At 40.0% G+C, this 23392-nt stretch overlaps 1 protein-coding gene across 3 annotated transcripts in view; it reads right to left on the bottom strand.

The window, feature by feature from the left end:
• col22a1 (collagen type XXII alpha 1 chain) overlaps positions 1–23392 on the bottom strand; it is a 75770-nt gene that overhangs the window by 26944 nt on the left and 25434 nt on the right. For all 3 annotated transcript variants that reach the window (XM_023960203.1, XM_023960202.1, XM_023960204.1), the window contains 9 exons: positions 19225–19278; positions 19088–19132; positions 15776–15829; positions 15648–15701; positions 13889–13924; positions 13583–13612; positions 9978–10031; positions 9788–9841; positions 3881–3934 (listed from right to left, as the gene is read on the bottom strand). In XM_023960203.1, coding sequence (XP_023815971.1) covers positions 3881–3934; positions 9788–9841; positions 9978–10031; positions 13583–13612; positions 13889–13924; positions 15648–15701; positions 15776–15829; positions 19088–19132; positions 19225–19278 — 435 coding nt within the window. The remainder of the gene's footprint in view (positions 1–3880; positions 3935–9787; positions 9842–9977; positions 10032–13582; positions 13613–13888; positions 13925–15647; positions 15702–15775; positions 15830–19087; positions 19133–19224; positions 19279–23392) is intronic.

Below are 23392 nucleotides of genomic sequence, written 5' to 3'. Positions count from 1 at the left end.
ACATGGTACTTTTTGTGTCTACTCTGTACTTACATGGTACTTACTGTATATTTATATGGTACTATTTGGTTCATACCTATGTGGTACATACTGGGTATTTATAATATTCTTACTGGGTATTTACATGTTGTGCAAAGGTGTCTTTTATGGTACTTACCACATGTAAGAACAAGGTAAGTACAAATAAAGTACCTTGACCTTTAGGTCTGCACTCGCTGCATGTTTCATGGTATTTACCATCAATTTACCACAGAAACTACCCCTTAAGTACAGTGAAACTGTAACTGTAAAAGAAAGTCAGCCCTATTTCCACTCAACTACATGGTACTTTCATTACTAAATACTGGGTATGTTCACTTGAAAAGTACTTGGTACTTACCCCTTAAGTACACTGAAACTGTAACTGTAAAAGAAAGTCAGCCCTATTTCCACTCAACTACATGGTACTTTCAGTAGTAAATGCCACGTATTACCATCCCGTACAGTGTACATGAACACACTTGGTCTTCTGACCTCACCACATGAAACAATGCTAACCTGTTGGTAAGGGTAAAGTAACTACATTGTAAAAAACATATTCTGGCCTGATTACTTCTTGTAACATGAGGCAAGTTTAAAGAGAAACAAGACAGCAGTGAAAACAACAATCTTTAATATGATTCATGTCTGCAGCATACAAAGTGTCATCACAATAAAATAGGTTTTAAGTACAAAACAGTACAAAGGAGCATTCCAAAAAACACATTATTGGCCTGAGGGTCGTGCTTTTTGTCCATCAAAATTCTTTCAGCAGAGTTTGGTAACGGTGCAGGACTTCTTCAGGGTTTGTAACTGCAAGAAAATTCACAATAAAAGCTCAAATGAATATAAAAAGCATAACGACTTTGATGAAATACAAAATAAATTTTACTTATTTAATCATTTCTGTAATGAGTTTGATAAATCTCTATGAATTTTTTTATCGCTTTGACTGTAATGCTTGAAATTAATCAAGTACTATCCTCATTTAAAAACATGATAATAAATTATTCAAAACTTAACTTTTTTTAAATATTGTTCTAAAAATGAACTTGTTTTAATATGTATTATATAATTTCAGGAAAATATGTAAAACAACAAGGCTAAATATTTACTTTTAATACTAAAAACACCCCGAGTGTGTGTTTTTGTTAAGTAGGTTTGGGTAAGTAAAGTTGCAAATTCCCAGCGCACTTGAATGCAGCACAACTACCCCCAAAGTGAACGTGCAGATTAATCCGGAGAGCCTCGAGGCGCGCGCAACAGTTTGAATTTCTCTTCATCTGGCAGGTAAGCCAGTGTTTTTTTTTTTTTTTTAAATATTGGATAAATTAAATGTAAATATTTAAACTGATCAAACTTTATAAAGAAGCTAACCTCGTGATTTCAAGCCACTATCTCTGTGTTTGAAACGTGACGTAAGAGCATGTCTACCTTACTACAATAATTTCAGTTATTTCATGTATACATTTTCAAAGTTTGTAATGAAAATCTACAAACATTTTTGTTACTTACCAGGAGAGAGGCACCTGTAAAACAAGCACGTAGCCTAAATGATAAAGTCTGTTGTTCTGTGCTCGTTTGACTGAGCGCACGTCTTTCTGGGAAAATCAAAGAAAGGCGTTTATTTAAAATAATGATGACGTACTTCCGTCTTTTTACCGCTTTAGATCAGCTGTGGTGAAGAAGACATCCCAGACGAATCCACAGGAGAGTAAGCTAAAGTAAGTTAAATCCACCAAGTGGACATATTTACATTAATGAAGAGTTTAACTGCCTTTTCCCCATTTTCTTTTCTTTCGCCGTTTTTATTTTATTTTTATTTATTCATTTATTTTCAAATATGATAGAGACAACAATACCACCCAACACAGTGAATGTAACTGTTTGAAAATTAAAACATATTTTTGTGAATAACTGTGTTGAATTTGAAATTGCCTATTTATTTATTTTTTCCTTTTCTTTTACACTGCAATGTTTTTCATGCTAATGCAAATTGTAGGTGCGAATGATATTTATAAAGAAGAAATACACACAGTAATTGCCAATTAAAACATTGCTTTTGTCATTCTTTTTCTAAACAAATTAGATTTTTTTATGGCAATTTTGATTTTTTTTTCTTTGATTTCTTTTTTGTTGTTCTTGTTTATGTAACTAAAATATAAAGTTGTGAATAATTTATTGTCATGTTCATAAATGAGGATAATTGATTTATTTCAAGCATTACAGTCAAAGCGATAAAGAATTCACAGAAATTTATCAAACTCATTACAGAAATGATTAAATAAGTAAAATTTATTTTGTATTTCATCAAAGTCGTTATGCTTTTTATATTCATTTGAGCTTTTATTGTGAATTTTCTTGCAGTTACAAACCCTGAAGAAGTCCTGCACCGTTACCAAACTCTGCTGAAAGAATTTTGATGGACAAAAAGCACGACCCTCAGGCCAATAATGTGTTTTTTGGAATGCTCCTTTGTACTGTTTTGTACTTAAAACCTATTTTATTGTGATGACACTTTGTATGCTGCAGACATGAATCATATTAAAGATTGTTGTTTTCACTGCTGTCTTGTTTCTCTTTAAACTTGCCTCATGTTACAAGAAGTAATCAGGCCAGAATATGTTTTTTACAATGTAGTTACTTTACCCTTACCAACAGGTTAGCATTGTCTCATGTGGTGAGGACAGAAGACCAAGTGTGTTCATGTACACTGTACGGGATGGTAATACGTGTACATACCCAGCATTTACTACTGAAAGTACCATGTAATAGAGTGGAAATAGGGCTGACTTTCTTTTACAATTACAGTTTCATTGTACTTAAGGGGTAAGTACCAAGTAATATTCAAGTGAACATACCCAGTATTTAGTAATGAAAGTACCATGTAGTTGAGTGGAAATAGGGCTGACTTTCTTTTACAGTTTCAGTGTACTTAAGGGGTAGGTACCAAGTACTTTTCAAGTGAACATACCCAGTATTTAGTAATGAAAGTACCATGTAGTTGAGTGGAAATAGGGCTGACTTTCTTTTACAGTTACAGTTTCACTGTACTTAAGGGGTAGTTTCTGTGGTAAATTGATGGTAAATACCATGAAACATGCAGCGAGTGCAGACCTAAAGGTCAAGGTACTTTATTTGTACTTACCTTGTTCTTACATGTGGTAAGTACCATAAAAGACACCTTTGCACAACATGTAAATACCCAGTAAGAATATTATAAATACCCAGTATGTACCACATAGGTATGAACCAAATAGTACCATATAAATATACAGTAAGTACCATGTAAGTACAGAGTAGACACAAAAAGTACCATGTAAGTACCCAGTAAAGTCCCATAGAAAGTACCATGTAAACACACTGTAAGTACCCAGTAAATTCCATAAAAAGTACCATGTAAGTACCCTGAAAGTACCCAGTAGTTACACTATAAGTACCATGTAAATACCACTTAAGTACACTGTAAGTACTGTACTGTAAAAGAAAGCGTTACCTATTATTCATCTGAAATTTTCAAGTAACAAAAATTACATTCTTAGTTGAAGGAAAAAAATTTAACCTGCTGTATACTTTCAGATTTTTTAAACATTTATAATGAGAATAAGCAGGAAAATTTTAGGTGACTGAAATCCTAAAAAAAAAACCTTTTCAACAAAGACAGATCCTTCGTTTGGATTTTGTTTCCTCACCTTAAGTACAGTACTATCACTGTTCTTTACTGTTTTCTTGCACCTAATTTAAAAAATGTATCAAAACTTTGCAAGTACAAAAAGTAATGATAAAACTAAACAATCATCATCTTCATTCAATTATTATTTACCTTCCATCTCAAAATGATGAACATAAGATTGATTCTCACCTGTGGTCCAGGCAGACCGTCTACTCCAGGCAGTCCACTTTCACCTTTCTTTCCCTGAAAAGCAGCAGTGTTGGGTGTTAATGACCAGTCTTAGTTTAGCATGACTCATACAGCAGACCTGACCCTAAACAGCTTTTCATTCAGCAGAACACACCTGCCAGGATGGGATTTCCTTCATTTACTTGATTACAGTGTTTTCTTTTTCCCAGTAAAAGGTTTGAAAATGAAACTGTTGATGCTGAAACAGTGGACAGAGCTAGGTCACTGTTAGAGCCTGTGCTAAAGGAAAAGTCAGAAGCCCTCAGTCTTCTCCCATTAAGCATGAGGGGCATTTTCCTTTGAGAACAAAGCAGCACCTGGAACCAGGAACAGGAAGTAAAATGATCAAGAACCACCTGCTTCAAAAAGTGGCCAACAATGAGCTAACAGGCAATGCTTTGTGTGTTCATATGTGTGTTCATGTTTGTGTGTGTGTGTTCATGTTTGTGTGTTCATGCTTGTGTGTTCATGTTTGTGTGTTAATACTTGTGTATTCATGCTTGTGTGTTCATGTTTGTGTGTTCATGTTTGTGTTCATGTTTGCATGTTCATGTCTGTGTGTTCATGCTTGTGTATTCATGCTTGTGTGTTCATGCTTGTGTGTTCATGTTTGTGTTCATGTTTGCATGTTCATGTGTCCATGTATGTGTATTCATAATTGTGTGTTCATGTTTATGTGCTCATGTGTCCATGTTTGCATGTTCATGTTTGTGTGTTAATGCTTGTGTATTCATGCTTGTGTGTTCATGCTTGTGTGTTCATGTTTGTGTTTATGTTTGCATGTTCATGTGTCCATGCTTGTGTATTCATAATTGTGTGTTCATGTTTATGTGCTCATGTGTCCATGTTTGTGTGTTCATGCTTGTGTGTTCATGTTTGTGTGTTCATGTTTGCGTGTTCATGTGTCCATGCTTGTGTGTTCATGCTTGTGTATTCATGTTTGTGTGTTCATGTTTGCATGTGTGTTTTCATCTTTGTGTGTATGTTCATGTTGGTGTGTGTGTGTTCATGTTGGTGTGTGACTGTCTATGTTGGTGTGTGTTTCTATTTGGGTGTGTGTGTGTTCATGTGTGTATGTGTGTGTTTATGTTGGTGTGTGTGTTCATGTTTGTGTGTGTGTTCATGTCGGTGTGTGTTTTTTTATGTTGGTGTGTGTGTTCATGTTGGTGTGTGTCTGTTTATGTTGGTGTGTGTTTCTATTTGTGTGTGTGTTCATGTTGGTGTGTGTGTGTTTCTATTTGGCTTTGTGTGTTCATGTTGGTGTGTGTGTGTGTTTATGTTGGTGTGTGTGTGTGTTCATGTTGGTGTGTGTGTGTTCATGTTGGTGTGTGTGTGTGTTCATGTTGGTGTGTGTGTGTTTATGTTGTTTATGTGTGTGTGTGTGTGTTTATGTTAGTGTGATTCTATTTGTGTGTGTTCATGTTGGTGTGTGTGTTCATGTTGGTGTGTGTGTTCATGTTAGTGTGTTAATACTTGTGTATTCATGCTTGTGTGTTCATGTTTGTGTGTTCATGTTTGCATGTTCATGTTTGCATGTTCATGTGTCCATGCTTGTGTATTCATAATTGTGTGTTCATGTTTATGTGCTCGTGTGTCCATGTTTGTGTGTTCATGCTTGTGTGTTCATGTTTGTGTGTTCATGTTTGTGTTCATGTTTGCATGTTCATGTGTCCATGCTTGTGTATTCATAATTGTGTGTTCATGTTTATGTGCTCGTGTGTCCATGTTTGTGTGTTCATGCTTGTGTGTTCATGTTTGTATATTCATTCTCGAGTGTTCATGTGTCCATGCTTGTGTATTCATGTTTGCGTGTGTGTTTTCATGTTTGTGTGTATGTTCATGTTGGTGTGTGTGTATTCATGCTTGTGTGTTCATGTTTGTGTGTTCATGTTTGTGTTCATGTTTGCATGTTCATGTTTGTGTGTTAATGCTTGTGTATTCATGCTTGTGTGTTCATGCTTGTGTGTTCATGTTTGTGTTCATGTTTGCGTGCGTGTTTTCATGTTTGTGTGTATGTTCATGTTGGTGTGTGACTGTCTATGTTGGTGTGTGTTTCTATTTGGGTGTGAGTGTGTTCATGTGTGTGTGTGTGTGTTTATGTTGGTGTGTGTGTTTATGTTGGTGTGTGTGTTCATGTTGGTGTGTGTGTGTGTTCTTGTTAATGTGTGTGTTCATGTTAGTGTGTGTGTGTTCATGTTGGTGTGTGTGTTCATGTTGGCGTGTGTGTGTTTATGTTGTGTGTATTTCTATGTGTGGGTGTGTGTGTTTATGTTGGTGTGATTCATTTGTGTGTGTTCATGTTGGTGTGTGTGTTCATGTTGGTGTTGGTGTGTGTGTGTTCTTGTTAATGTGTGTGTTCATGTTAGTGTGTGTGTGTTCATGTTGGTGTGTGTGTTCATGTTGGCGTGTGTGTGTTTATGTTGTGTGTATTTCTATGTGTGGGTGTGTGTGTTTATGTTGGTGTGATTCATTTGTGTGTGTTCATGTTGGTGTGTGTGTGTTTATGTTGTAAGTGTTTATGTGTGTGTGTGTTTATGTTAGTGTGATTCATTTGTGTGTGTTCATGTTGGTGTGTGTGTGTTTATGTTGTAAGTGTTTATGTGTGTGTGTGTTTATGTTAGTGTGATTCATTTGTGTGTGTTCATGTTGGTGTGTGCATGTGTGCATGTGAGTGCTTCCTGCAGTGTCACTGATAATATTGTCCATTCTTCAGAAACATCTAAAACCACAGGCCTCCTGCCACTCCCAGAAATGTTCATTTAGGAGAAAGTATGCAGATCAAAGCTCACACCTCTGACACTCCCACTGCACCAGAAATGAGGCACCTCACCTCCCAGAATCCTCTGCAGCCATGCTCTCATAGGTATCCAAAGGGAAGCAAAGGCATGGCACCAGATGCTGCTCTGCTGCAAACGGGACAGTCAGATGGGGGAGCTCTGCACCATAAACGCCTTCTAGCAGGAAGTGGATAAACTAACTCCACAACAACCCCAGACCTCTCCCTCACATCTGGGGGGTATTCCAGAAAGCAGGTTATGCTAGCTCCCACGGCAAGTTTGAGGCTAAAGAAGTGTACAACCACAGCTTTCGGTTCCAAAAACAGAAGCACCGGTATGTTTAAGTGTATGCTTTAGTTCCCATAGCAACTCATGCTCTGAACATAACCTGGTCTGGAGCAGGTTTAGTTGAAGGTTAGTTTGCTTAGGGGAGAGAGAGGGGAAACAGCATGGCGTGTCCATTTGAAGATGATTTAGTGGATGAAAAAGCTCAGATAATACTTTTTCCACCGTGAGAGGGTGATAAGACCACATATGGATGTTGGAAAGATAAACTTTTTACTTTGATCTAACTTGATTATTTGCTTCAGTTAAGATAAATCAATTCTTTTTAGTTAAGTCAGCTTAAAAATAACACGTAGTTATCAGAGAGTTATTTTACTTTCATTTAAACAATTCAATTAAGTAGGTGTAACTTTGGTGCTGCTGTTAGAGTGGCACCGCAAGGAAGTGTGGGAGATCATTCCCTTTGCCTGGCTGGACGAAGTTGGGTTTAAGTGTGGGTTTTTCACCAAATGTGTTTAGTTGTTTAGCTGTTTTACTGTGTTTTGCCGAGTCATTTGTCCAGTTATATTCAATTCTTTATGCACCATGAATGAAAGGGAGGGAGAGGATGATGTGATTATATAGCACTGAGAAGAAATGTAGTGATAAATTCAGAGATATGGGATATGTTTACGTGATAAGCATCCGCCCCGTTTCATTAATTTTATTGTTGTAAAAATGAGTATATCTGCAGGCTCAAACTTAGACATATCAGAGTTCAAGAATTACAATAAATTAAGTTGGAAATTGAATTGGAGTAATATTACATTTAGTTAGAGAAATATGTAACTTTGAGTTGTAAAAAAAATATTGAGTTGGATAGACGTAAGAAATTAGGTTGAATGAATTTAACTCAATTACTTGTTACCAATTGAATTAATTTAAGTTGGATAAGTTATATACATATGCGTCACAATGAAAATAAGATCAGAAACTTGTGCGTTTACTTCGTCTGTTCTTCTACTACAAGCAGAAACTCTTTCTTTTGCTGATGCAGCCGTATTACTTTTTTGATGGACGTATAATCTTCATACACCGTCAATTAAATCTCCAACTCCATTTTACTGAAGTATAGCGCTCTCTTTTGTTCTCCACGCGTTTCCATGGTGACTCCGGAAATCGGCGATCCATTGAGAATGTCTTTATGTACCTGCTGTGCACGTGCATTAACCCAGGGTTACCAAGTCGAGCTTAATTACACTAATTCATATCCGGTCTTTTGGAACCGACATACCCAGAGTAAGCGAGTTCAGGCGGATTTCAGCCAGAGTTCAGGCTTAAAGTCAGGGTAGTTTAAACTTGATTTCTGGAATACCCCCCTGCAGTGAAATTAGCAGCAAAGCCGAAGAACCTCCTGTTTGTCTTTAACATCTCTTCACGTACAAAGCTCTCATTGTTCTGTTTATGTTCAAACACTGTGAAACCCTTCCTTTTGCACATCAAACTCCTTCTGTGTTTGCCAGAGAAGTTTGGCCTGACTCTGCTGCCCAACCGAGCAGCTGCAACGTTTAGTTCCAAAACGCTGCTAATGAGAAGTTAAGTGCCCCCATTGGAGGAGGCGAGGTAGGTCACCAGACTTTTGACGAAGGACCATGTTTGTTCCAGCTGCAAAGGACGGATGGAGGTACGGGACAGCGAGCTTCTGACAGAACGGTCACAGCAGCAGCTCCCCTTTAACTCCAACTGGCGCAGGGAGCAGCTGTTCTGACTCCTAATTGACCAGCTGTAAGTTGATCAATGCAGTTTTGGAATACACGTTCTAACAAGTAAAGAGTTGAACCCTTACTTGTTACGGTGGCCGTTTTGGTCTAGTTGTTCTGCTCAGAGGACGGATTCTATTCAGACTAAGGAATCTCAGAGTGAACCGAACCTAAGTCCGACTGGAAACAAACTGAGACCACCATGAAAGATGGGTCAGAGAACAGTTCCTGGTCCCGGACCAGGGTCCGCTTAGGTGTATTCACATTGAAAATTTGTACCAGATTATCAGGGGAAACAAACTCAGGTTAACTTTAAGGGAACCAAATGTGTCCAGCGTGAATACACCTTAAAACTAACATTGAATGCATGCCCGTATCAGAAATCAGAGTTACAATTAAACAGTTCTACAATCAGATGATGTGAAAGGCTAGAAACCAGATTCAGACCAGATTGGATCATTCAATTATCAGTGGAGTTTAAACGCCAGAGACCACCAGACAACATCCAGCCACCAGCACAGCCTCTAATCTGATGGTTCTCCTCTGAACCCAATCAGCTTCATGAACACAAAATTAACTTATCATCTATTCTTAATAAAATCCAAAGTTTTTAAGCTGATGCTTGTGAATATAGATTTTTTGCAACCAAATACTTACAGTTTAAAATAGAATTTGATCAATTAGATTGTACCGATGAGTTTTACTTTGAAATGGCCATGAACTGAAGTGCTTTTATTCTGGTATTGTGTGGAGGGGCCATGGTAGGCCTCACTTTGTTTTCTGAAGATTCTTTTATGACCAAAACATGAAAAGATCTAGAATAATTTTGACTAAAACTAAAGGTTTTGCTGTTTTTGGATTTGAGAAACTAGAAAAACCAAGAAGATCTGACCTGTTCTTCAAAATCTGTCATACCTCTTTCAAAGCACAAGAAAACACCCGCACCTCACCCCTACAACTTTGTCTCTACAAAAGTACATTCATAAACTTCAAATAAATACACAATTCTCATCTTGTTGCCGTTTGACTGTGAAAGAGAAGCAAGTTCAAGTTCCAGACAATATTACCCCCTGACCAGGATCTCCATGCTCCCCAGGAAGACCTTGTGGACCAGGAGGACCCTGAAGAAGAACCCGTCAGTCAGACTTCATAGAGTTAGAAATCATCAGCTCTGCTCCATGTTGCATCAAAATGGTCTTTAATGGTGACAATGTTATAAACAGCTTTATCAAAGAGGTCATAAATCAGGGTGCTTACAGCAGGTCCTGGGGGGCCCACTGCTCCTGGAGGGCCAGGAGGTCCAGCATCCCCCTGAAACCAACAAAAATGGATGTGATAGTCATCACTTTTAAATTACAAGAGTAAAACATGAAAATGGTAAATTAAAAAAAGTAAATATAACTTTTACATTGTCAGTGTTGGTGCTTGAAACTGAAGATGTAAAAGTTCTATTCACCAAAACGTTTAATTGTAATTATCAACACTGCTTAAAAAAAACCAAAAAAAGGATTTGACCAGTTGTGAGGAACTTATGTGATTATAGTGTAATTACCATTTATGACAGTTAGATGACATTTAAATTAAAAAGCAGCAATAAAACATGCCAGCTGGGTCAGCTGCACAGCCCAGTGTGGGCCTCAGACAAGGCTGGTTTCCCCTTGCCGCTTCATTCCAAGACCTGGGGCCTCATTTGTAAAACTTTGCGTAGGATTTGCATCAGAAGTGGCGTACGGATGAAACATAAGACGTGCGTACGCACAGAAATATTCGGATTTATAAAACCGTGCGCACGCACATCCTACGGATTTTTCCCTTAATAAATCACAACCAATTCTAAATGCTGCGCAGCTTTTGCGGTTCATGACACGCCCATAGTTGACCATAAATAGTCCGTGAAACGCCCACAAGTTAATATTCATTGATTGCGAAATCATGGCAAACACCGAGAGGAAATCAAAACAACGTAACTTCACTCAATGTGAAGTAGAAGTTATCGTTGGCGAGCTGGAAAAGAGGAAAAAAGTGTTGTTTGGAGGGCACAGTGTGGGCATTACTAATGCCAAAAAGGCACGTGAGTGGCAAACGGTGGCAGACGCCGTAAATGCTGTAGCCTCACAACCTCGGACCGTAACTGAACTGACAAGCCCGCAGAGGTCCAACAGGACGGCTCGAAGAAGTCGGAACCGGCTCATAAGCCAATCGTCCTCGTTTGCCAGCAAGTCTTCTTGCTGTCTAAAGATGCGTTCACTCCAAATTCTTCCATTTGCCACATCTTCTAAGAGCGCAAGATCAGCCATTGTGCGTCATTACGCATTGTGATGGGGCATTTTATTTCCATCCATTTAATCACATCTGACAAGCTACAGATGTCGGTAATAATCAACGTGGAAATGGGAAATTGATCAGCGCAAATGTAATTTCTTGTTGCTTTCTGAATGGTCGAGACATACGCCATACATTGTTTTATCAAAAATAAAACAAACTAAAGGCATATGTATGAATACCATAATTCCATAGCTTATGACGAAATGTTTTACTATGAAAACAACTTTCCCTAGTGGACAATTAATTTATCTATCTATCTATCTATCTATCTGTCTGTCTGTCTGTCTGTCTGTCTCTCTGTCTGTCTGTCTGTCTGTCTGTCTGTCTGTCTGTCTGTCTGTCTGTCTGTCTGTCTATCTGTCTATCTAATCGCACCTATATCTGCTCCGCCAGACGGACACATTAACGAGAATATCAGTTTTGTACATTATTTTGCTCTGTTAACTATATTATTTATGAGGACAACATGCCAATATTGCAGAACATTTTTCACTTTTCTTTCTGCAAATAAGTGTTCATTTGAATTTCACTGCTGATCGATCAAACGGGTGTTCGTGTAGGCTGTTAATTGTCAGACTTGCTTTGTGAAGTCTTCATGTTATTTATGAGAGGCAGTATTATCATTTTCACTTTCACGTGTTTTTTCCATCTGCCGACGGTGTCGCCGTTTCTCATTTCACCCGTTTTTGTGCGTACGCCTGGGTCAGAGCTTGCGTGAAGGACCGCACATTTTCCCGTCAAGTTTGCTTTTTATAAATATCAATTATTGCGTAGAGAGTGGCGTACGCCTTCTTTTGTGTGTCCCCAACGTTTATAAATGAGGCCCCAGACCTTTACCTCACCCATCCATTCATTCATACACAAACTCTCTCCACCCATCCCTGTCCTGAGAAGCCTCTCTCCCCTGCACCACAGTCGTCCCTCTTGCATTTAGCGCTCTTTTTGTCGAATCTGTCGAACCACGAATCTGTCCATCCCATTCGTGGTCTTCCTCTCATTCTCACTCCACTCACATCAGATTCATATACCCTTTTTCACCAATCACTGCCTTTCCATTTTTTCAACATTTCCAAACCATCCCAGTGCCTTTTGCTCTGCTCTATAAGCCAACTCTCGCATCACACCAGTTCTCTCTCGGATAACTTCATTTCTCACAAGATCCATACGCGTCACACCACACATACTCCTCAAACATCTCATCTCAACTACATTCAGCTTCCTCTTTTCCACCACTTTCAGACTCTGTTTCAGCCCCATATAACGCTGCAGGCACCACCACACCCTCATACAATCTCCTTTTCGCATCCTTTCCCAGTGACCTACATTCAAACACTCTCTTCATTCCCCCACATATCTTTCGTACTTTGTTCATTCTAAACTCTACCTCTCCCCCTATTCCACCATCCACACAAACATACGACCCCAAATACTGAAAACATTCTACCTCTTCCAACAACTCCCCATTTAATGTCACATTCAATCTACGTTCACCCTTTAACCTCGTACACCTCATCACCTTACTCTTTTCCACATTCACTCTCAACTTCCTTCTGGAATACCCTTCCAAACTCCTCAACCAGACGAACCAAGCTCTCTTCTGAGTCAGCCACTAGTGCTGTATCATCTGCAAACAGCAACTGACTTACACTCCATTCTCTGCATTTCCGTCATTCAACATCCTTCCATCCTCTGTTTTTACTTTCTCCTCCCTCCCCGACACTCCCTTTCGCACCCTTTTCACCTCCTTCCAAAACATTTTCTTGTTCTCTTGAAAATTATCAGTCAACTGTCTGCCCCACCTTTCGTTCGCAGCCGCTCTTGCCTCACGCACAGCTCTCTTAGCATCCCTTTTCTTCTCCTTATAACACTCATGACTCCCTGTCCTTTCTCTGCAGCCATAGTCCGTACGCACATCTCTTCTCAGCTACAGCCAACCTTACATCCTCGCACCACCATTCACTTCCCTTTCTTAGACCACCCCCAACACGTCTCACACCACACACTTCCTCTGCACTTCCAACCACTGCACTCTTGAACTGTTGCCATTCTTCCTCCACTCCAACAACCATTTGCTCATTCACCATATTCCACTTGCCACCTAATTCCTTCTGATACTCACACATTTTCTCTCTGTTCTTCAAAACACTCACTCGCAGAACTTCTCTTGCATCCCCACTCTTTCTCGATCTCACCCATGGCATACCCACACGCAACGTTCCTTCCACCAAATAGTGGTCAGACATGCCTCCACTCTCTCCCCTCCGCACACTTACATCCAGCAATCTACTACATGCAACCTTTGAAACCACCACATAGTCCATCAGTGCTTAATCAATCACTCTTCCACCACTCTGCTTCACCCACGTATACTTATGGATCTCTTTCTTTCTGAACCATGTATTCCCAATCACCATCTCTCTTTCAGTGCACATTCCTATCAGTCTCTCACCATTATCATTCTTTCCAAGAACTGGAAAAAGAGTTTAAATCAGTTTATTCCAAATGATAAGCTGTCTACCTGCTGAACATTTACTCACCTTTTCCCCTCTTAGGCCTTCTTTCTGTATCTGAAGATGAAGCAAAACAATGTGTGTTTTAAGAAACAAACATACAGGACAGCAGTAAATGTGTGACTCTAGAAAATTATTATTATTATTAATATAGTTAATGTCTCGAATTCTATTTAAAATGTTTCTTTGATGTCACAAAGGAATGAAAATGGAATGATTTATTCAACTGAATCCATTCCACCACCAGCATGAGAATGCACCATCGTTTTGACTGCAGAACAGGATATTCAATGCAGAACAAGGTCAGATGTTAGCGCTATTTTTGGTACTTACAACATCCCCAGGTAATCCTGGAAGGCCTCTCTCCCCCTGTAACAGTTCATACAACAATGATTAACAGCCTGTCATTAGGAGTTAGAGACCTGCGAGAAACAGCCCCGCAGGCCATACAGTAATGATACAGTTCCTACCAATGATAAAGTGTGTGCTTCCTGCAGGGTGAGGGAAAGTGAATTTTTAAGTACCAAGACTCATTACGTGCACATCTTTGTGCGTCTACGAGCGTCTGCATTGCTCCAAGAGTCATAAGTCAGTAATTACAGAGCTCTTTATTTGATTTCCACAGAGGAGTTTTGATGGTTCATGAAGGAGACGAAGGAATGTCTACAGAAGCAGACAGGTGCTTGAGAAGCTTCCACTGATGACACTTATCTTCATCACCCTTCATGAAGGACTTTTATGTCTTACATTATAATCCAGTTATCCAAGTTCAATCCGTGCAGAATTTCAAAATTAAGTTAAGAAACTCAGCATTAAGGCTGTAAAAACGACCTCACCTGTCTGCTTCGCAGAACAGATTTGCCTTCCCTAACAAACTGAATACACTGCAAAAAATCTAAAGGTAAAAGTCACACATTTGTTTTCCTTTCTGTAATGTGTGCTTTCTACTTTGGTGAAAGTTTGTACTGTTTTCTCTCCTTAACAGGGCCCTGTCTTCAGTTTTTTCCTACTTTTCTTAATTTTCTGCAGCTTTGGAAGGGATTATATGATTTTCCACAGAGGTCCACAATAATAGATGCACATATTTTAATTCATTGCTGGAATGAATTGTGTTGCCTTTGCAAGGGACCACCGTACACTTTCTTGAGTGCCTTTGCACATTATAACTAGCTGGGAAACCAAACAAAGCCTCATTTGGAAGACAACAGAGTCAAAGTATCCTGTGTTGTTGCTGTGGGACAAAATCCAGCTCATTATGGGCCAAAGAATAACAAAAAACCTTATTAAAATGGACGACCTGTAAACACATTTCTCAAAGTTTAAACATGACATCCAGAACTGTCTGAAAGATCCTCAGCTGACAGGCCGTAACAACCACCGCTGTCAAAACAATGGACCGCTGAAACACCCCAAAGGTTCAAGTTAGCATTAGTATTTTAATAAACAAAGAAAACGGAAAATAACTTTTAAACTTATTACATTACATTTAAAAGGTAGTATCAAAGCAAACAGGCATCGTTTCAAAATGATGTCTAACCCTAACCCTTTTGCTGAACAACATCCAATTATTTCCATCTTCAGTATTCTTCGTCAAATTACGTTACCATGCTCCCTGCTGACTTTAGAAGCTCTAAACGAGACAGAAGTTCATGGTTCTGTTCAACCAAACAAGTCTGGAATGGGTTTGATCATTTTGGTGCATTATTATGACTTCTTCCAGTTTAATATGAAGACTATCAACCTTTACACTTAATTACAAACCACTCAAAACCAGACAAAGGTTCCCTTGATATTTTTTGAATCCATATTCTTTTGATCTTAATTCCCAAAAGATTCACTTTTTACGAAACACTCTTGCACAGTTGCTTATCACAAGCTACATACTAAGTCATTGCAGATTTGGGTTATTATCCTATAAATAAAGATCTTTTTAACTTCCATAAAAATTAATATTTTTTTTCATGTGTTTTATGGACATTTAGGGAGACATATTTTTCATCCTGACACTTTTCCAGTGCTTTTTCAAATCGCAAAATGACTAAAATCAACGTGCTCAACGTGTTTAATATGCAGGAGTTAGATGAGGGCTCACCTTATCACCTTTGATTCCATTTGGCCCAGGAGCTCCAGCTAGACCTCGCAGACCCTAAACCAAATTCAACAAAAGACTTCAAAGTCTATTATCAGGTGTGGTAAAAACTGTAGTTGTTTGCGACTTACATCTTTTCCAGGAAGTCCAGGTTTTCCTGGAAATCCATCTAATCCTGCCTCACCCTAAAATGTAAACAGAGCTTGTTAAAGACAGCTGTCACCTTTGCAGATATTAGAGGAAGCATGCGCTGACTAAGAGTTTTGCAAAGACAGAATTAATAGAATGAATTCAGTAAAACTTCAATAGACCTAAAGGCCCAGTGTGTCCTCTTTCACGCTTTTCTTTGGTTTATCATAAGGATTACAACTGGAATCCTGCTTGTGATGAGAGACCACAGCATATGTGGAAACGGTATAGGGTTTTGTAAAATCCGGGCGTCATAAACGTTAACTCCAGAACCATGATCTGTTCTGAATGTCTGTAAGCTGTTTGGTGACATGATGTGTTCCACACTAAACATGGACCACAGGCAAAGGAGGACAGATCTCCTCTGAAGATCAGAAAAGAAATCACAGAGCAGCATGGTAAAGACTGTAGGAACAGCAACTTGATGTTCCTGTGACCACAGCTGCTCAGATGATTCAGAAGGTTGAGGTTCACAGGAATGTTTACAGACTCTGTGGACGTGTTTGCAAGAAGAAAACTGATGACAAACTGTAGAGACAGAGACCAAAAAGCACAGAACAACCTGTTGAGACAGCAAAAGTCAATTCGGTCAGAGAACATCAGAGTCCTCTCCATCATCAGTAGCTGTTAGAGCCAAAGTGGTGACAAACACAGAGGACACCAATGATAGAAGAAAATCGTTCAAAAGTAAATCAGCTGGGAAAGCATCCTTTAGACCAGTGGTCCCCAACCTTTATAACGCCACCAAGGTGAGGTCACATAAAGTTTTCACGAACCGATCTTTAAGATGTATAGCCGGTTGATTATTGTTGCAACGCTGCGATGAAGTAGGAACAGAAACATCACAAAACGAACCCAGAGCTAGTATTTCAACATTGTGCAATGCACGATTACATTGTACATGGCACAGGTGTCACCATCCTCTCCCCTTCCCACACTCATGGTCCAAAAAAGAAGTACTGTCTATTAAATACAGCTTTCTTTTTTTGGAAGTTGAAGGCTCCTCTCCTGGCTGGGCGTTTTCCCCTTGGCAAAGAAACTTTCCAAAGACCTTTGTTTTTTACTAATTTTGCTAGCTCCTGGGTTTTATTTTAACGGTATCCTATCACGTGACCGAGAATAGCGCCTTGGCCAGCGTCAAGAGTGACATTGATAGATGTAACAGAGAACCGGGCAATTTTTCAGAGTAAAACATCTTTCAGATTCCGAAATAAATAGAACTGAAGTAATGTAAGTTATTTATTGTTTCTGTGCAGCCCGGTACCAAATGACCCACGGACCGGTCCGCGGCCCGGGGGTTGGGGACCGCTGCTTTTTTTGGAGTAATCTTGTCTTTCTGTTAACATTTGCAGATATGTAGCATACCAAAAAAGAAGACCATCCTTGCTGTGAGACATGGAGGAGGTTTGGTTATGATATGGGCTGCAGTGTTGCAGGATGTCTTATGCTGTGCAGATTCAATGAAATTCAATGACTATTAGTCTTCATGAAGTCAAACGTGCTGTGTAGTGTTGGAAAGCTTGGCCTGAGTGTTCATGGGTCTTCCAACAAGAACAGCTAAAAAGACCAAAATGACAGAGTAAAACATCAAACTATTGTCAAGTCCTTCTATGAGCCCTGATCAAAACTTGGAAGTTTTTGAAGAGGAAGACGAAGAAAGACACCCTGTGTTAATACCTGCTGACTGATGCAGAAGTCCTAATAACTTGTGCAGATGTTTGTTTGGCTCAAAAGATTTGATTTTATTGCACAATAAAATACTAAGCAATGGGTTTCATACCTTTTGGCCAGGTATGTTTCGGTGTTTGCTTATAGAAATGATTCTGTAGAGAATCACACCTTACAGTTGAAATGTAAGGTGTAGTTTTCATCGGTTGACTTTTTAACAACTTTGTAATTGGTCAGTTTCAAGTTATTTCAGAACCCAAAGTAAGATTTTCTTTCATCATCAGAGAGGAGCTAACACTACAGCAAAGATCAAGTTTGAAGGAAACCCTAATTTAGCTTCTTAGCAGAGTTTTCATCAAGCCAACATGCAAAACGAATTGTTTGAGCTCTTAAATTATTTTCTATCAGACACTGGGTTTGTTTTGTGTAAAACCTACCGACATGTTTCGGCGGAATGCCTTCCGCCTTCGTCAGGGTCGTCCAAGGCATTCCGCCGAAACATGTCGGTAGGTTTTACACAAAACAAACCCAGTGTCTGATAGAAAATAATTTAAGTGCTTAATAGAACTTATAGACACAATGAACTTCATTGAATCAATTGTTTGAGCTGTTTGTGACCACTACAAATATTTAGAAAATAGCAAAATGTAAATGTGTCTCAAATTAAGTCTGAACATTAAATGTATAGCTAAACGCTGCCTAAGGAAAGGCTTTAGCAATCTGTTTGCTGAATAAATCTGCAATAAAAAAAAATTAAACTCAAATAACAACCTCTAATAAACTTAACTAAACAAAACTATAGTGTTAGCACGTCAAATAGAAAGGTATCTTCTATGTTGTTCTTTAAAAGCATGTTTCTCCTCTAAATCAGCTCTTCCCTTTATCACTTTACAGTGGGGAGGTATAAATCTGCTGTAGGTCCAGGGACAGGAAACAGTTGTCTGCCAAGCCAGAGCCTTAAACTTACCAGCAGCAGAACCAAGGTTCAGTCATATGGCAAAGAGTTTAGCCCTTAAAGTAAAAAAAACCCACCTGTTGATGTCTACACCTGAAACTTGAGACGTGTATTTTATGATTCACGGCTAAGGCTGGGATTTTGCTCTTACTTGATGGTGCTTTAGCAGGCTTTTGTTACCCAGGCCCTTCAAAATAATTATGGGTGACACAAACAGTCAAAGCATTTTACTATCTAGCCAACAACTTCCTCTAGTGCTGTAAAACAAAGACTCCAAATTCACTTTCAGCAGGAGAAGGTTTGTCCATCTCAGTCAGCAGCAAAGACCCAAACACCCCCACAGAATTCCAGACAGGAAGTATGGAAAGTGAATCAACGAAGCTTCATCTGTTTGCATCATTACACCCCTCGGTTCCCAGGCCCTCTGAGAGGAATGATTTCACTTTCTCAGAAGTTCACTTTGTTTTTAGCTTTGGAAGAATTAAACCTTCAAACAAGATGAAAATCCCAGTCCAGACTGGGAAAAGCAAGAATGGAAAAGTGAACAAGAAGCTCCTCTTAGCCTCAGAACTGATGGAGTGAAGCGTTGAAGACTCTTTACTATTTACTCCTAAAATGTGCAGTCATGTACCCTTGTTCCTGGAGCTCCACTTTCTCCTTTGGTACCAGAATCCCCCTGTAGTAGCAGAACATAGTAGCATCATTAAGAAGTTCAATAGCATGTAGGATGAATGTGTTCTGATATCACATGCCGGTTCCATCACTCACAGTAACACCTTTTGGTCCAGGTAGACCAGGAACTCCTGTATCTCCTTGGATTCCCTATATTGACATAAAATAAATAATAAGTGTTAGTGTTTCCAGCATCTCTGTTTCCGATTCTACATCATATTTTCGTCAGTTCAGGTCTGTTGGCTGCAATAGACTGGCGACCTGTCCAGGATGTCCCCTGCCTTAGCCCACAAGTGGCAGGGATAGGCTCCAGCAGCCCCATGACCCCGAAAGGGACTAAACGGCCAAGAAGATGAAGCAGCTCTGTCTCTCAGCTGCTCTCCCAGGCTTTGGGGGAATGGCAGGATCAGTGATTGAGAGTTAAAAAGGAAGGTCATTTTTTCAGATCAGAGATCAGGCAGTAACATCACGGGTAAGGAGGAATGTTATACAAAACTCACCAAAATATCTCTCCGTGTTTATAAAGCAATGTGACCTCAGCAACACTGAGAGCAAGGCCTCCTCCCCTCTTAAACCCACAGAGGCAGGAGGAGTTCTACCTCTTTTTAAAAGAGCTGTTGATAACCTAAAGGCCCGTACACACCGGGACGAATATTCGCCAGCCGTTTTTCGCCAGCGTTTTTCAACACGTTTTTTGTGTTCACACCCAGGCGATTTTCGCTGACGATGAGCTGAATGAACATTCAATTTCATTCCCTGACATTAGATGGCGCTTAATGTAAAACAGGAATACCCCTGTACACAAGGTGGCGCTGCGCAACTTTACGCTTCTTTAAGTCGCTTTTCACTCAGAAGAAGAGAGCAAGTATTTATGCGCTTGTCAGAATCAAACAAAGAAAACATGAACATTTCCAGCACCAGTAGCTCCAGCTCCAGTTCCAGCGATGAAGAAATTATTGTTCTGTTGAATGATGAAAGACGCCGGAAAGGTACCCGATTTTGGGTACATCCCATAATTACGAGAAGAGACATAGGGAGTATTATCGACTGGTACAAGAGCTGAAAATGTATCATGAGCGTTTTCTTTTTTTTTTTTTTTTTTAACTTGTCCTGTCCAACAGCTAGGCAGACAGATGAGAGCTGAGGGCCTCTTGTGTTGGACATATTTTACTTTAACAAGAGGGGTTATTAATCTTCAGACAAACCAAAGGTATGACTGAATAAACCCCTTTTGTAATTGAGGCCAAACTTTATTAATTTCAATTATGTTTGAAAATCTTTGGTGTTGGACCGGACGGAAAAGGAAAGGAGGGAAGAAGAGAGAGGGAGGGTGGGGGGGGGGGGGGGGGTGATAGTGGGAGGGGGGGGGATAAGACCATGAACCAGCATAGAGCAGACAAGTTTACTGGTTGTTTATCATTACAGCAAGGCAGGCTAAACCCCCAACCCCTTCACCCTACTATGAGCTTGTATGAGGAAGGGGTTAGGTTGGGGACAGCTGGTAGACTGTCCCCCCGGTGGTCAAACAGCTGTCCCCTGCCCCCCCCCCCAGCACAGGGGCCAGGCCACCCCAGCCCAGGGACCCCATCCCCCGAGGAGCCGACACCCCAGGCCCAGCACCACCCCCCCACACAGAGAGAGAGGAGCCAGAAAGCGCCGCCCCCCTGGAACAAGCCCCCCCCCCAAGCGCCGGCCCTGGAAGAGCTCTGGTCAGGCCTCGACGGGGCCGAGGCAGCCAACCGGCCGGGGCAACCGCCGATTGCCTCAGCGGAGACCCCGACCCGTCAACCCCCCAAGGCCCCGTACCAATGAGCATTTTTCGGGGATATTTTAGAATGTCCGTCAGTGAGTGCATCTTCTTCATCTTATTTCTTCGCGTCATTGTAGACGCTACTTGGCTTATATCTTCTTTGCCGTTACGTATGTGTGCTCAGCAAGACAGTTTTGTGTTTGAGCGCCCCCAAGTTGTGTTTTACTGTAACTTCAGAATCTCCAGACACGTGTGCAAAAGCGCCATTCACATTGGACGTATAGTTTTTGACGCGGCGCCTCAAACCAAAAAAACGAACCCGAGGCGTTTTTTAAAAAATGACGCTTTGATGCGTGGCGTTTTTCGCGTCGGTGTGCACACTCACATTGGTCACGAGGCGTTAAAGTTGGTGAATGTCGCGTTTACCTTGAATTCCAAACTGGCGCAAATTGTCGACAATACAAGAGTCAAGTTCTGCTTGTTTTTCTGATTGTCACCAATTGTTTGTTTGTTTGTATTAAGCCTGTATGCGGACGCTGCAACAACCCAATTTCCCAAACTGGGATCAATAAAGTATCTTTATCTTTATCTTAACTTATCTTGTCTTGTTTTTTTTTTTTTTTTTCTTTTGCATCTGTGTAGGTTGGCTGTGACTCCTCCCATTCTCTTGTGGAACCTGTTAAGCAGTCACAGCTGCCTGCACTTTGGTTATTGGTCTTAGTGTGATGAAGGAACTGTGGTGGAGCTTTCAGTATCGGCTCATTCTGCTCCCTTGCTAGTTTGCTGAGTTCTAATTTTCTGGTCAAATATGTCTTTTGTAAATACAGTAAACCCTTTGGACTCTGCTACAAACTTGCTTGTGGTTCTTTCTTGCATCTGGGTTTCCTCTTGCTTACCTAACCATGACAGAGAGTTCTGTACTGACACTTCCTTTGGCTTCCTTGGCTCTTGCTTCACGCAATGTTAAACAAGTGATCGATACGTCATCAGTCACGCTTACGCTTTGAAAGACTGATCTAAAGTCAGGTTGCCCGAGCAGAACATCACTGAGTCTAGAAACAGTAGAACATGTATCATTGTAGACAGGAGGGAACCCTAAGGACCCAATCTGGTGAAATGTTGTTTTTAACAAGTTCTTGTAGAATTTTTTAAAAATGCAATGCGAATAAACTGCAGGCCACAAGCTCCCTGCTCCGCTCCATTCTGATCATCCACTTACAGACAAATAGATCCATGAACATCTTTGTTTTCCTTGTCTGAGCTGGAATCTGGACCAAAAATACGGCTGGATAGCTATGATATTTCTCGCCATTTTTGTTGCACCTCCAAGGGGGCTGTAAGCTAGCAGTAGAGAACGTAAACAGATGGATGTCAAGATGTAGGGAGGGGCGAAAAGTCCATCTCACAACTCAAAGATCCATCTTCCAGCCCTGATTTTTATGTATACATATTTAGAGCTTCGCTGTAGTTTCTCAGGCATAAGTCCTCGACTTTTTAAAAGCAGACAAAGCAAAAGCATGTTAAAGAGGTTAAAAAAAACGGATTCATGTCTTTGTTTTCAGGACGTTGGCATTTCTTTTGTGAATAATGCAGAAGTTTGAGCTGCATTTGGCCTCCATGATGTTTACCAAGAAGTATCCCGTTGAAGAACTTTGGAGCCACACAGAACTTTGCATGAACCTTGCTGGGCTTAGCTTGTTCTGTGGAACATCCAATCACCCAGAAACTGATTCATACGGTCCATAATGAACACGGATTATCCGGCAGTGTTTCTTGTGTGCATCATTAGATGTACACATTGTTTTCCCTATTCTCTTGAGACATTCTTAAACCTTAATTGCAGGATTGTGCCCTGCAGGGTTTTTTTTCATAATGCTGCAGTTTTCCAGCACACATCTTCTCCAGTAATGTAACTCCCAGAGCAATGTTCCATGCTGGAAGGAAATTGATGTAATGAAGGCTTCAGATAACAACAACAAAACAAAAGTAAAGGCGTGTCTGGGGAAAAAATAATCTGGGCTTTCGCATGACTCATTAATGACACCCTCATGTGTAGCACTTAAATGAGAATATGAATTTAAAATCCTTAATGGCAGTCATGTAAAACCATAACACAAACATTGTCTAATTTAAATTAGAGATAATTAATCTGAATGTTTCTGTGCGTTCCTTCTACCTCGCTTTGGCTCAAGGAGCTTATTTCCTTTTTTTTTACCGCTGCCTTAGATTCAGTTGTGCAATTTATGAAGTAAAAACCTGCTAGAGAAAACATTTTGGATAAAATAACATAAAGTACAGACCTGCATAAACCATAGAGTCAGTCATTATCAAAATGTAGACAGTGATGTGAAACAGTATTGTCTCTACTGCTAATACTTCTGTATCTTTTTTACCCTGAAATGATAAAGATTCAAACCAAGGAGTCTGTGACAATTTAGACACATAATTTAGTGGTTTTTGAAGCATGATTTGATTTATTTAAGCCTTGTGCTATATTAGGCACTTTACCATTGG

Source organism: Oryzias latipes, chromosome 11, assembly GCF_002234675.1.
Source record: "Oryzias latipes chromosome 11, ASM223467v1".
NCBI lineage: Eukaryota > Metazoa > Chordata > Actinopteri > Beloniformes > Adrianichthyidae > Oryzias > Oryzias latipes.
This window is presented reverse-complemented; position numbering and strand designations above follow the sequence as displayed.